This window comes from Plecotus auritus (genome assembly GCF_963455305.1).
Source record: "Plecotus auritus genome assembly, chromosome: 8".
Lineage (NCBI taxonomy): Eukaryota > Metazoa > Chordata > Mammalia > Chiroptera > Vespertilionidae > Plecotus > Plecotus auritus.
The window spans coordinates 131,134,423-131,148,016 of NC_137782.1; the positions used below are offsets into that span (position 1 = coordinate 131,134,423).

At 47.3% G+C, this 13,594-nt stretch overlaps 1 protein-coding gene across 2 annotated transcripts; it reads left to right on the forward strand.

The window, feature by feature from the left end:
- The first annotated feature begins 1,332 nt into the window (after nt 1–1,332).
- CLEC4F (C-type lectin domain family 4 member F) lies at nt 1,333–12,375 on the forward strand. 2 transcript variants are annotated; one of them, XM_080684069.1, is made up of 8 exons: nt 1,333–1,466; nt 2,219–2,335; nt 2,556–2,651; nt 4,181–4,362; nt 5,041–5,296; nt 9,040–9,191; nt 10,172–10,290; nt 10,960–12,375. In XM_080684069.1, exons 1-8 carry the CDS (start codon nt 1,391–1,393, stop codon nt 11,108–11,110), a joined length of 1,149 nt encoding a protein of 382 aa, XP_080540195.1. In that variant the 5' UTR covers nt 1,333–1,390; the 3' UTR covers nt 11,111–12,375. The 2 variants fall into 2 exon arrangements, with proteins under 2 accessions (XP_080540195.1, XP_080540194.1); XM_080684068.1 differs by having other exon boundaries at nt 4,181–5,296.
- Nucleotides 12,376–13,594: the final 1,219 nt, after the last annotated feature.

Here is a 13,594-nt window from a genome sequence, read left to right on the forward strand (position 1 = left end):
AAACAAAACAAAACCCATCTCTTTACTTTCTGACAGTATAAGATACCCCAGGATCATTTTGTAGATTTCCTGCTCTACTCCTAGAATCAGACATTTCTCCAAAACATCCTGGCCTTTTTGTTTGTTTGTGCTTTTTTTTTTTTTTTTTTTTTTTTTTGAGAATGTTATTAGAAACCAAAATGTGGGTGTTGTTGCTTCTCCTTGGCTGAGCCATCTAGGTAATGCATGCATGGGCATCTAACTGGCTTTTGAAAAGATCATTCCCCTTGCAATATGGTGACAGGACTTGAGGGAGGCAAGACTAGAGGCAGGAAGAACTAAAGTTAGAAGACTAATTGGGTTACAGCAGGTGAGATGGTGGCCTGCACGAGGCCTGTGATGGGAGAGATTACAGTTTATGATAAAGGATGCAAACAAACAGCTGTAGAGATATATAGGGTGTGATCAGGAAAGGCCCAGAGCACAAGAGCCTCTGTCCCCGAGGAATTGGGGAGCAATACCCTCCTGGCACATGGATGTGTTCACCAACCAGGAAACTCCTTGAAAGCTCCTTGGATCTCTCTCGTTGTTTGTGAGCTTTTATAACTCAATCTCGAGGCCCCCTCTCCTACCTGGAGGTGGGGGTGGGATGGGTTGGGGTGAGATTGGAGAGGTAGGAGCTTGCTCTCTCTGGGACCAGCTCCCACCCTGAAGCCATTTAAGGGTCCACCCCTATCGCTTCTCAGCCTTTTGGCTAAGATCAAGTGTAAGGGTCCACCCCTAATCACCTTATTAGCATAAACTCAAGGGTCGTTGAAAGGTGCTTGCTAGGAATGACAAAAACACTCCTATTTCTCAGGAAATGTCATGGGCTTTAGGAGCTCTGATCCATGAACTGGGAAGAATCCAATATATGTTTCATTCTACCACAGACCCTTACCTGCCATGACAGCTGTGAGGTCCCGAGTGGACAGGGAGGCCTTGAAAGAGTCTAGGGCTAGGATTAAGTCAGCCATGGGTCGCAAGGATTTTTTTCTGCAAAGCTGGGAAGGAACCTCTGATCTCCTCCTAAATTGCTGGTGAAAGTGTTTGTGATTTGGGGGCAGAGGCTAGTGTTTGGGGGCTATGCTGGAGAGCAGATGTTGGGGTGATGGGCCTGAGGAGAGGGTGAGGACTGGTGTGGACAGGGAAGAGGAGGAGGATAGGGCCTGGGCAGACCGGTGCCTGGGTGTCCTGGGGGGAGGGGCCTTACTGGGGTGCTTCTGCAGAGTCAGCGGGGAGGGGAGAAGGAGGAAGGCAGAGTTTAGGTGTGGTCAGGAGCATAAAAGTCCAGGGTATCTCAGCTTCCTTCCCACCACTACTGGCCCACAGCACAACCCTCAGGGGCTGAGGCGGGGAGCAGCACTGGAGGATGAAGGAAGCAGAGATGAATGGTGACAAGGCCCACTTCTGCAGAGACAACCAGTCTGTCTCCCTGCACCCCCACGGTGAGCACACTGGGGGCTCAGCCGTCAGTCAGGCACTGGCTTGCTTGTCCCCCGGCCCTCCGCCATTTTTTCAGCCCCCTCTTGGCAGCCCAGAGCTCCCTATGCTCATCGCTATGTCAGCCTCCAGAACAAACAGGCAAGGGCAGAAGGTGGGTCGGGAGAGGACAGAGAGGCAGGGCACCCTCCAGTCTCTGCACAAAATCCCCAGACCTTTATTTAAGGATGGCAACCTGGCAAGAGAGAGCGTGAACTTCAAATTCAGAGGGACCTGGTTTTGAATCCCATCTCTGTACCCCATGAGGTTCAGGGGATCAGCTCCCAGACTTCCTGGCACAGCCCTTCTTAGGACACAGACAGGGGGCCTTCTGACCCAGGCAGAGGGAGTCTCCAGGACTGATCCATGTCGGTTTGTGGAGGAGGCAGCAGCCCCAAAGACCTGTGAGTCTTGCTCTGGTCAGGATTCATGGGCAAGACTGGTCCTGGGACTCTGAGGTCAGGATTCTTGCTCTCTCCTTCCCACCTGCCTCCCTCCATCCTTCCCTCTTCTTTCATTCAAATCACACTTCTGTTGCCCTCCCTGTCCAGGCCAGGTTCTGTACCCTGTACACCTTCTCCAGCCTTTGTGTTGCTACCAGGCTTCATTCCCCTTCTCCGTGATAAGTGCAGGTGTTCTCATCCCCATCAGACAGGCCCGAGGGGCTAACTCTGCCCAGCCCGCATTCTCCTCTTGGACACTGGTGTTTCACCCACAGGCCTGGACTCCTCGGCAGTGGCTCCAGCAGCCCCCAAGATGTCAAGGCTTGTTCTGGCCAGCCTGGTATTTATGGTCATGATCATTGCCACCTCTCTTACGGCTCTCTTTGTTGTGGGTAAGCTCCTAGGTAATCGGAATCCCACAGGCTCTCTTTCTCCTGGAAAGAGGCCACTGACCAAGGGGAGCCTCCCAAGAGTACAGAGGCCCAAGAGCAGAAGCTGCGAGGGGTACTGGGTGCCACCTCCCTCCTTCTGGAACCTGACTGGGCGAGGGGGTAGCCCGTTCTCAGGCTCAATGTGGAGGGATTGTGCTGACTCAGGAATGGGGTGTCTCAGTTCTACAGAAACCAAGACCTGCACCAGAGGCCTATGCTTACTCCCAAGAGTTTCTGGGAGACAACACTACCTGGCAGTTACCTGTGGAACCCAACAGTGAGTAGCCACAGTGGTGCAGATGGGTGGGAGGGAGGTAGGGCATCCGGGTGCCCAGACCCTAGGATGGGCCTCTCCCCTAACACTCCCTGCCCTTGAATGAGTGTCACTATCCTCACAGAAAGGCATGATTTTTTTTTAGAGAACAGCTTTATTGAGATATAATTGACACATAATAAAATACCCATATTTAAAATTTACAATCTAAGAACTTTTGACATATGTATATACCCATGAAACCATCACCACAATCAAGATAATGAACATATTCATCCTCCTCCTCCCAAATTTACTTGTGCCCTTTGCTATCATTCCATCTCTCCTCCTCCCTTCATCCCCAGGTGACCACCGATCTACTTGCTGTAATATAGATCACTTGGCTTTTTCTAGAGTTTTATATAAAAGGGATCATATAATGGGTACTCTTTTTTTGAGTATCTTTATCAGTCATGTGATTTGCAAATATTTTCTCTCAGTCCATGGCTTATCTTTTCATTCTCTTAACAAGATTTGAATTTTGATTATGTATAATTTATAGATTTCTTTCTTTGATGGGTTGTACTTTTGGTCTCATATCTGAGAAATCTTTGTCTATGCCAAAGTCACAAAGACATCCTTGATGTTTCCTTCTGGAAATGTTATAGTTTTGAGTTTTACATTTAGGCTTATGATTAATTTTGAGTTAAATTTTGTATATGAGATTCATTTTTTTGGCATATGGATATACAATTGTTTCAGTATCATTTGTTGAAACAATTATCCTTTCTCCACAAATTGCCTTTGTATCTTCATTAAAATCAATTGTTCATACATGTATGGGTGTATTTCTAGATTTTCTGTTCTGTTCCATTGATCTACTAGAGTACCGGTGCATGACATTCGTGCAGTTGGGGGAGGGGTCCCTCAGCCTGGCCTGCGCCCTTTTGCAGTCTGGGACTCCTTGGGGGATGACTGATTGACATCTTAGGCCTGCTCCTGCCCAGGGAGCAGGCCTAAGCCATCAGTTGGACATCCTTAGCACTGCTGCAGAGGCAGGAGAGGCTCCCGCCACTGCCCCTGCACTCGCCAGCTTCCGGGCTTCTGACTGAGCAGCTTTCCCTCTGTGGGAGTGCACTGACCCAGGCAACTCCTGTGTTGAGTGTCTGCCCCCTGGTGGTCAGTGCACATCATAGCCACCAGTCGTTGCACTTTTTGGTCTATTTGCATATTACCCTTTTATTATATAGGATTTGTCTATTAATATGACTCTTGATGGCAGCTAGTTTACAGTAGGCAAGTATTTTAATCTTTCTGCCCCACAGTTCACTTGGGATAGATCTTTATTTCATTTTTTTGGCTCATATTCTCAGGTGGCCTGTCCCCAGGGTCTCGGTGGCTGCAGGGAGCAGCAGGTTGCTCGAGGAGCACTCAGGGCTGTGTCGCAGACATTCCTCTTGGAAAATTCAAGAACACTCTGGTTGGCTCCATATAATTAATATTTCCCTATGTAATGGGCCTCTTTGGCTGCCTTCTCCATTTCCTCCCTCCAGATCCCTACCACTTTGGGGTGGCAGAGTTACAAGAGACTCTCCAGATGTTTAAAGACCACGTGGAGAACTCCAGCACCTGGACCATGGAGATCCAGATGTTGATGTGCAGAGTGGACAATGTCAGTTCTCAGATCCAGATACTCGGTGGTCATCTGAAAAATGCCAGTGCTGACATCCAGATGGTAAAAGGCGTTCAAAAAGAAGCCAGTACCTTGAGCTTCCAGGCCCAGATGTTAAAAAGTTCCTTGGACAGGGCCAGTGCTGAGATCCAGAGACAAAAGGGAGATCTGGAAAAGGCAAATGCTTTAAATTCCCAGGCCCAGAGTTTCTTAAAAACCAGTTTAGAAAACACCAGCTTTGAGCTCAACATGTTAAGCAGAGGCTTAGAAAATACCAACAGTGAAATTCAAGCATTGAAGGCAGGGTTGAAAATGACAAATGCCCAGGCCCAATTGGCAAACAATAGTTTAAAGAATGCTAATGCTCAGATCCTTGTTTTAAGAGGCAATCTCGATAGTGTCAATCATTTAAGGGACCAGAATCAGGTTTTAAGTGATAGTTTGAAAAGAACCAATGATGAGATTCAGAAGCTAAAGGGAAGCCTGCAAAATGCAAGTGATTTAAACTCCCAGACCCAGACCATTATAAAAGGCAGTTTAGACAACACTACTGCTGAGATCCAGTCATTAAGAGGTCATTTGGAAAGGGCTGGCAATGAGATTCGCTTGTTAAAAGCAGATTTGGAAACAACCACTACCCAGACCCAAATAGCAAACGGTCGCCTAGAGCAGACCAATGCTCAGATCCAAGGATTGAAAACAGAACTGGAAAACACCAATGCCTTACATTCCAATATTCAGGTGTTAAACGATCAGTTGAAAAATGCCAGCAGAGAGCTACAGATCCTAAAACAAGGAATGAAGGATGCTGCGACCTTACAGTCCAAGACCCGGATGCTAGAGAGCAATCTGCAGAAGGCCAATGTCGAGGTTCAGAGGTTAAAAGGGGAGTTAGAGAGCACTAAAGCACTAACTGTGAAAGTCCAGGAGCAGCAGAGTAGCCTGGAGACCCTCCGTGCAGCCTTTGCTTCGCAGGAGCAGCTACAGAAATCCCAAAGTAAGTGGGAGGCGGGGGGGTTGGCCTGGGGAAGGTACAGTCTCTTGGGAGGGTGGAGTCTCCTGTCCCTTTGGCCTTTTGCTTACTTCACCAGGCATCCCTCTGGGAAGAAGTGTGGGTGCTATAAAGGGGACAAATCCAACCAAATAGGCTCGATGTGCCCAGGCAGTGGTGGAAGTGGCATAGGCAGCAGAGTTCCTGCATTCAAGCTGCTTATTGTCTGGCCAGACTGATACTTGGGGGGAAAAAACTATGTATGGTGACGGTGTGTGGAAAGACAGTGGGTGCTAGTGGAGCCAGACAGCTTTATTTCTGACATCCTGCTATCACTAACTCTGATCAAGTTGCTTACCTTCCATTTTCCCACCTGCAAAGTGAGGACAATAATACTCGCCTCACAGTGAGGATTAAATGAGTTTACACATATAAAGCATTAATACAGCATCCAGCATTCATGCATTCATCTGACAAAAATTTTTGAGGCCCTATTATGTATCAGGGGCATAAAGATGAATAAGGTGTGATGCCCGCCCTTGAAGCTCACAGGCTGGTAGAGCAGCCTTGCATGAAAGGCATGCAGAGAGGCGGAGCAGCGGAGAGTCGGAGAGTCGTTAAGAGTGTTATGTGAGAGCAGGTCTAGGAACTGGGGTGGGCAGGAGGAAAAGAAGGGAATGAGAAATCTTCCGGGGGCCGATGTCCTCTGGTGTAGAGAAGGGATCTTCCAAGGGGCAGGGGCAGGAAATCTTTCAGAGGAGAAAAAATCAACAGATGTGTTGTTGAGAAGATGGCCCTTGAACTGAGTCCTGGAAAACCAGTAGGTGTTTGACAAACAAATAGGATAAGAAAGCAGCAGGTTCACAGGCATGGACATGTGAAGCCACGAGGTTAAGGAAACTTCAAGCAGCTTGTCTGACTGAACTGTGGCCAAGAGGGCAGTTGATGAGGTGCAGGCTGAAAGGACCGTAGGCGGGGGGCAGAATGGTGCTATCAAACTGTTTTAAATGCAACCACAGCATGAAATTCATTTTACCGTGTGACCCGGTATAATTATGTGTCATACACACACACACACACACACACACACACACACACACACCAACAAAACTTTTACCATACAAATGCACCATGATATTTCATAATTTATTCTTAAAAAACAAAAAACACCTTGACACAACCCACTAATGGGTTGATAACTGTAGTTTGAAAAACACTGTGCTGGAAAGGTAGGCATACCTGGAGAGAGACTGGCTAGATGTGGAAGGCCTCTGAGCTTGACTTTCATCCTTCAGGGAATGAGTATCTACAGAAGGGCTTCAAGGAGGCTGACTAGAGAGGTGTCCTGCTGAGATGGGGGATAAAACAGAAGAGCAGCAAGATTTGGACATGCTTAGTCAGAGATGCTGGAGGGATATTCACGGGACGTGACCTGCAGGCTATCTGGAGTGTAGGAGGGAGGTCCTGGCTGCAGACATAGACGTGGGAGCCCTGAGTATGTTGGTTCTGATGGTCACAATGGGAGTGAAGGTGGGGTTTGCATGAGATAAAATGCTTTATGAGAAGAAGGCTGAGGGTGGAAACAGGAAACCAGCCTTCAGGTACCCGCAAGGGAAAGAGATGTTTTTTTTAAAAAAAATATATATTTTTATTGATTTTAGAGAGAGGAAGGAGAGGGAGATAGAGATTGAAACATCAATGATGAGAGAGAATCATTGATTGGCTGCCTCCTGAACGCCCCCTACTGGGGATCGAGCCTGCAACCCAGGCATGTGCCCTTGACTGGAATCGAACTCGGACCCTTTAGTCCACAGGCTGACGCTCTATCCACTGAGCCAAACCAGAGAGGCAAGAGATGTTTTTGAAGGAGACTGGGGAAGGCAGTCTTAGAGGCAGGAGGAGAACCAGGAGAGGGTTAGTTAGGGAAGCCAAGGAAGGACAAATTTTCAAGAAGAAAGTGGCTAGTCCTGGCAGATACCCTAGAGAGGCCAAGTAAAAACACCAATGAACATTCATGGACTCTGGCTAGTTAGTAAGTCAATGGAATGAAGTTTCAGTGGAGAGTTGTGTGTGGCCTGGAGGCCAGACCATGGTCAGTGGGGTGTGAATGAAAGATAAGGTGCATAAGTCATTCAAGGAGCTTGGCCAAAGAGGACAGAGATGAGGCTAAGGAGAGGGGAATGGCAGGCTAGAGGGAGGGGTTAAAAAAACATGTATCATTGATATTTACATAATAAAACCTAGATATTAATTATAGGCAATGTGGCAAATATTGAAAAAGAGAAAGAGGAGAAAATAACCACTTGCATTTCTGTGAAAATGTTTATATTTTCTATATGAACCCACTGCTAACATTTTGGTGGACTTCCTTGCGAGGGTTTTTCTAGATTAAGATAGGCTTGATGTGATGTGAGAGAAAGGAACCAGTGGCCTTCCAGGCTTCCCATTGCTCACAGGGGAAAATCCCAAACTCCTTCACAAAAGATGTATGATTCAGTGCTGGTGAACCTGCTCAACTTTGTCTCCTACCCTTATGTACCGATCACACTGATGATTGAACAGACCAGACCAGGCCATGCTGTTTCACACCTTCGTGTTTTTGTGTCTACTCTTCCCCATGCCAGGAATGCTCTCCTTGGCCCTGACCACCTGGCAGACTGTTCCTCAGTCTCTTAAGACTCAGCTCAAGGGAGCTCCCCAAGGTGTCCTCCCTGTGGCCCACATCCATCCCAGGTGAAACAGACCATACCCTCTTTCCTGCCTCTATTGTAACATGCACATGGTGTTCAATCAATGCATCTCCAACACCGGTCTGATTTTCTAGACTGTACCTTCCTTGAGGGCATGAATAATGTCTTATTGATCTTTGTATTATAGTGCCTCGTTCATAGTTAAGGAATGTTGAACAATGAATGTTTTTTTCTATCTTTTTAAAGAATATATTTGTATTGATTTCAGTGAGGAAGAAAGAGGGAGAGAGAGATAGAAACATCAATGATGAGAGAGTATCATTGATTGGTTGCCTCCAGCATGCCCCACACTGGGGATCGGGCCCGCAACCCAGGCATGTGCCCCGACCAGGAATTGAACCATGACCTCCTGGTTCATAGGTTGATGCTCAACCACTGAGCCATGCTGACTGGGCATGAATGTTGAATAAAAGAATAAATGGATGAATATGGGAGTCTGTGTGGCACCATTTCTAAGAGCTGTAGGTGTAGATGATATTAAGGAGCAGAGTGCCATGGCAGGGAGTGACAAAAGAGCTGAGAGACTCAGAGTTTGTGCTCAGGGAGGAGCTTATTGAAATTGTGAAGTCAGGCAGACCAGGTGATGACAAGATCCCAGGTATGGTCCTGGGTGTGGGCAGCTGAAGTGGATGGAGAGGAAGTCAAGGAAATGAGTGATGCCACGGGGTGGCTGAGAAATCTCCCCGTAGGGAGATGGTGGGAAATTGAGGTGCAGAGGACTGTCAGGTGATAGCAATGAGTTGGGAAACAGGGTAGTATAACCAGAAAGCAGGAGCCCACAAAGCTGCCTGAGGATCCCTGGAGTGAGGTGTTCCTGGCTGCACCTCCCTTGCATAGTGGGTAGTAGGCTGGGGGTGCAGCCTCCTGGGCCTTGCATGGCAAAAAAAATTGCATGGTCTTGTGACACCCAGTGGTCAGTCCCTGGAGAGGTCAGGAAGCCAGCTCTCAGATATCCACAGCCAGCCCCTGGTTCTCTCTCGTCCCCAACCTTTGCTCCAGATGAACTTCTCCAGCTGATCCTGCAAGGCTGGAAGGTCTACGGCAGCAACATGTATTACTTTTCTCATGTCAAGAAGTCTTGGCAGGAGGCTGAGAAGTCCTGTGTGTCCCAGGGAGCCCACTTGGCCTCGGTGACTTCTGCAGAGGAGCAGGTCAGAGCTTTGGGTTTGGGATGGTGCTGATGGGGTGGATATGGGATAAGGGCCATTGATACTTTGGCTTTGCCCCTCTCAGAGCAGTTGTGGCAGAAACTTTCATGTCATCTCATCAGTTAGGGAGCAAATATTTATTGAGTTCCAGTGACCATCTTGCACTGGAGGTAGAAGCACTGACAGCAAACCCTAAAGTCCTCAATGAATGAGGGCCACATCCAGAGGCCCACAGATGTCAGCAGTGAGGAAAGGGAGGTGGCACCAGGTTACTGCCCTTAAAGTGTTGGAAACATTCTTCCCTCCCATCCCCTCATTTAGTCCCTCAGCCTCATCTCTGGTTGTCAATCTTGATTTTAACGTAGTTAATCCAATGGCTATGGAGGGTCCATGAACAGGAGACCCAGGCTTCTGGGCAAGGCTAGATGCACAATAGGAGTTTGAGGACCACCAAAGGCATTGTAGTTCTGGGTGGCTCATTTGCCAAAGGTACTTATCAAAATTTACTAGGGTTATTGACAAAGTAGGTTTGGCGTAATTCATTTTATGGAACTGCCCATCCCTGTGTTATCCTGAGACTGCTCTTGTATGTCTGTCAAAGGACATGCTATTTTGTAAAACAAAACTTCTTAATAAACCATGACCAGGTCTCCAGGTCTCCAGGTCTCCAGGTCTCCAGGTCTCTCTCTCTCTCTCTCTCTCTCTCTCTCTCTCTCTCTCTCTCATAGCCAGGTCTCTTTGTCTCAGTAAAGCCACACTCCTCATTAAGTCAACATGGGAGAAGCTGAACTTCCCTTGAGGGGACCTGGCTGCTGCCCTAGATCCTGGACAAACCATGAGAGATGCAGGGAGGGACCCGGCTCCTTTAGAGGAGTGGGCTGCATGCCCTGGAACCAGGAGGCGGTGCCCTGGACTCCTCTTCTACATGGCTGGGGGAACCAGCTCCTTACTCGGGGTCAAGCAGCACTGCCTTTTCTTTACAGGCATATCTGACAGCGTTCACACGGTCCTCCCACCACTGGATTGGCCTCACCGACAGGGGCACGGAGGGCTCTTGGCGCTGGATTGATGGGACACCATTCAATTATGCTAGGAGCAGAGTGTGAGTCCAGTCACTGTCTGGTGTTGTCCCAGGTACTGTCTTGGGCAGGCCTGCTTAGTGATTCCATGTCCTGTGTGTGTATACCTGCCCACTGAGTGTTATATGTGTGATATATGTATGATATGTGTTTGATGTGTGTATGGTGTATGTGATGTGTATATGCAGTGTGTGTGTGATTATTTATGATGTGTGTGTACAGTGTTTGTTCATGATTATGTGTGATGTATAGGTGATATATTCGTGCATGTGTGATGTGCATGAATGTGTGTGATGTGTATGGTGTGTGTATGTACACATGGGCATATTTGTGATCTTTGCCTGAACCTTTCCTCATGGTCTTGGGGTTGGCAGACAGCCCATAAGAAGACCTTCTTGTTTATTTGTTTTGCCTGTCTACACTCTACACAGGCCTGGTCCCCCTTCACAAGGTATCTGAATGTGAAATCTGGGGAGGGGGCTCATAGCTTCAAACACCCTTTCCCTCCCTTGATCCTCAGTAACTAAGGACAACCTCAGCAGAGCACCCTGATGCTGAGTCTGGGCCCAGCTTTGTTCCCCTCCTGGGGCCACCAGGGAATTAGGGACCCATGTCACTTCAGCTCCTTATGCCACAGTGGAGGCAGTGGCGAGGGGTGGGGGGCTTCTTTCATCTAGCCTTCTTCTTTCCAGGTTTTGGTACGATAATCAGCCAGACAACTGGCAGCATGGGAATGGGCAGGATGAAGATTGTGTTCATGTTCAGCAGAAGTGGAATGACAACAACTGTAATGCCCTCCATCAGTGGATCTGCAAGAAGCCCATCAGTCAGGGTGTGGCCTGAAGTAAGCCAGAGCTGAGGGCTCACTGCCCCTGCCAGCTCTGGACCCTTTCCACCATGATGTCCTGTTGAGCCTCTGAACCCAACTTGTTCTCTGGAGCCTTCCATTTGGCCTTTTGTGTTTCCTGCCCTGTCCTTTTATTTAACCCTTCAAACATGCTTACCTCGTAGGACCCTATGGGATGAACAGCTTCTCAAGGCAAGAGCCTTGCTGTGCTTCTGTATCTGCCTCAGCAACCAGTGCAGGCCTATCAGACAGCAGGTCTTCAATAAACACTTGTGGATGAACAGAAGCTTTGTACTTGTCTCTGCGACAGCCGCCACACTCTCTTCTCCTGGGATTGGTTCTCCTTCCTCAGTGTCCCTTCTCCTGAAACAAGTCATGGCCATCCCAGGTGTTCCCTGCATTTCCTTTGCTGCAGATGGGCTGGAGCTGGAGCTTTCCAGGCCTTTGAACCACTCCAAAACCTTCTTTCTCTCCTGTGGCTGATCTCGTCTTGTCTTCAGATGTTACCATCTCTGGCTTTGGCCTCATCTTGTGACCCCATTCATCCTTCCTGGGACTCAGCTTTCTGCCAGCTCAGTTTAGAATAAGAATTTCTGAGCAGTTCTTTGCCCTGCCATGTGGTGTCCCCCCACACTATGCATGCAGAGGGAACCTTAACATTTCTGGAGTGCTTTCACTGCACAGCTCTCTCCCCTTTGTACTCCTTCCCAAATTCAAGCAATCTGTCTCCCCAAACTGCCATTTTTCTCTCTCCAGCTTAGTGAGACTGTCATGCCCCTGTGGGCCCCTCTTCCCTGCACTGTGGTCTGAAAAGAGTGTCAAGGGAGAATCCCTGGGGTGTTGTGGGCTCACCTGGTCTGTTTCCCCATCCAGGAGCTCAAATCACAGTTTTGCTCTGTTGTCCAATGTCTGAAAATAATTGTTTTTGTGTATTTTGTCCAGTTTTCTAGTTGCTTTCAGCAAAGGGCTGGTCCAGTTACTCCATTTTGATCAGAAATGGAAATATGTTTATCTTTTATGATATCTTTGGTTGAATCAGACTTTAATCTGTGTGTATTCATATTTTCTTTTTGGCTTTTTCTTTCATGGCTTCTTAGCTTTTTATTAATCTTAGAGACTCCTCCTCCATCCCAGGATTGAAATAACATTTTGCTGTATTTCTTCTACTACTTTTATATAGCTTTATTTTTTACATTTACATTACTAAGCCATCTGTAATTTTCTCAAATATCATTAAATGATAACATACTCTTTTTCACTCACTTGAAAAGCCAACTTTTTCAAATAAGAAATTCACAAGTTTGTTTCTGAACTCTTGATTGCATTCCAATGAAGTCCCTTTTCCTTTATGGGAAACATGTTGTTGTAATTATTGTAGTTTTATAATATGTTTGGTTATCTAGCAGAGCAAGACTCCTTTAAGTTTTTCAAAAGTTTTTAGATCTTCATGGGACAAGCTTGGTGATTGGTGGGTTCTACTGAAGGGCATGAAGTAGCTAGCTGCATTTTTCATCAGAGTATCCCTGCATTTCTGATTTCAGTTCCTCCAAGTGAGTCAGGATAGTAAGAAGCTAGGAAGATTCCTTGACAAGTGGAATAAAGGAAACTGAGACAATATAATTAAACAAAGCCAAAAATCTGAGCAATCTACATCCAGCTAATGAATCACAAGGTTTTATCTTTCCTAACCAAGGACACTAAGGAGCAAATGGTTTACATATTCCACACCTTCCCGAGACAGAACGGCCTCAGTCCTCCTGGTCCCTCTTCAACGATGTTCTTGATGACAATCTTTAAAAACGAAACTAATCAGAAAATACCCCCTCACCCCTCTTTTTTGTCATCTGATTTATACACACATTTTGATAAATCAACAGATTGAAGGACATACCTGAAAAGCTAATGACTATTTGTTAAGACCCTCCTCTGAGACCTCCCCCAGGATTCTGGCCAAAGAAAGATAAGAAGCCTCAAGACAAAGGATCCATGGCGTGCTCTCTCGCAAGAGCACACCCACTCCTTGTATCTCTGCTGTTTTCTCCAAAACTCCAAGGGACCCCACAAGACTTGCAACCAGGGGAGCAGCGGTCAGTGGCAGCGTGACCTGAACTAATCCCCTAAATCAGTCTCTAAGGCCCCCTTTTCTCTGACTTTTCCTCTCCTGCTGCTTCTTCTACCTTAAGCCTTCCCTTTATTTCACTGTCCCCAGATTTATAAAACATACTCTCAAAAGCCACCTGGACCATGCTGTGAAATCTTTCCTACACAAAGTTAAGAACCCACACACTACTAGCAAGCCCTAGGCAGACCCAGTCCAGGCCCAGACCCCATCCAGTAACACAAGGGTAACACACTCCTCAGAAAGAAATTCTTCAATATTTGGCCTGGGAAATAGAAGCTGAGCGGCGAGCAGTCTATAGGCCCAGAGGGAAAAGGGGGCCGGGCAGTTTACTGTTTTATATATAGAGGCCCCTGAAGCT

Excerpts from the sequence above, each read along its gene's own strand:
- CLEC4F (XM_080684068.1), top strand. The coding sequence starts at position 1,391 with ATGAAGGAAGCAGAGATGAATGGTGACAAGGCCCACTTCTGCAGAGAC. Across the intron at positions 2,652-4,180 it reads GTTACCTGTGGAACCCAACA|ATCCCTACCACTTTGGGGTG; the intron begins GTGAGTAGCCAC and ends TCCTCCCTCCAG. Across the intron at positions 5,297-9,039 it reads GCAGCTACAGAAATCCCAAA|ATGAACTTCTCCAGCTGATC; the intron begins GTAAGTGGGAGG and ends CCTTTGCTCCAG.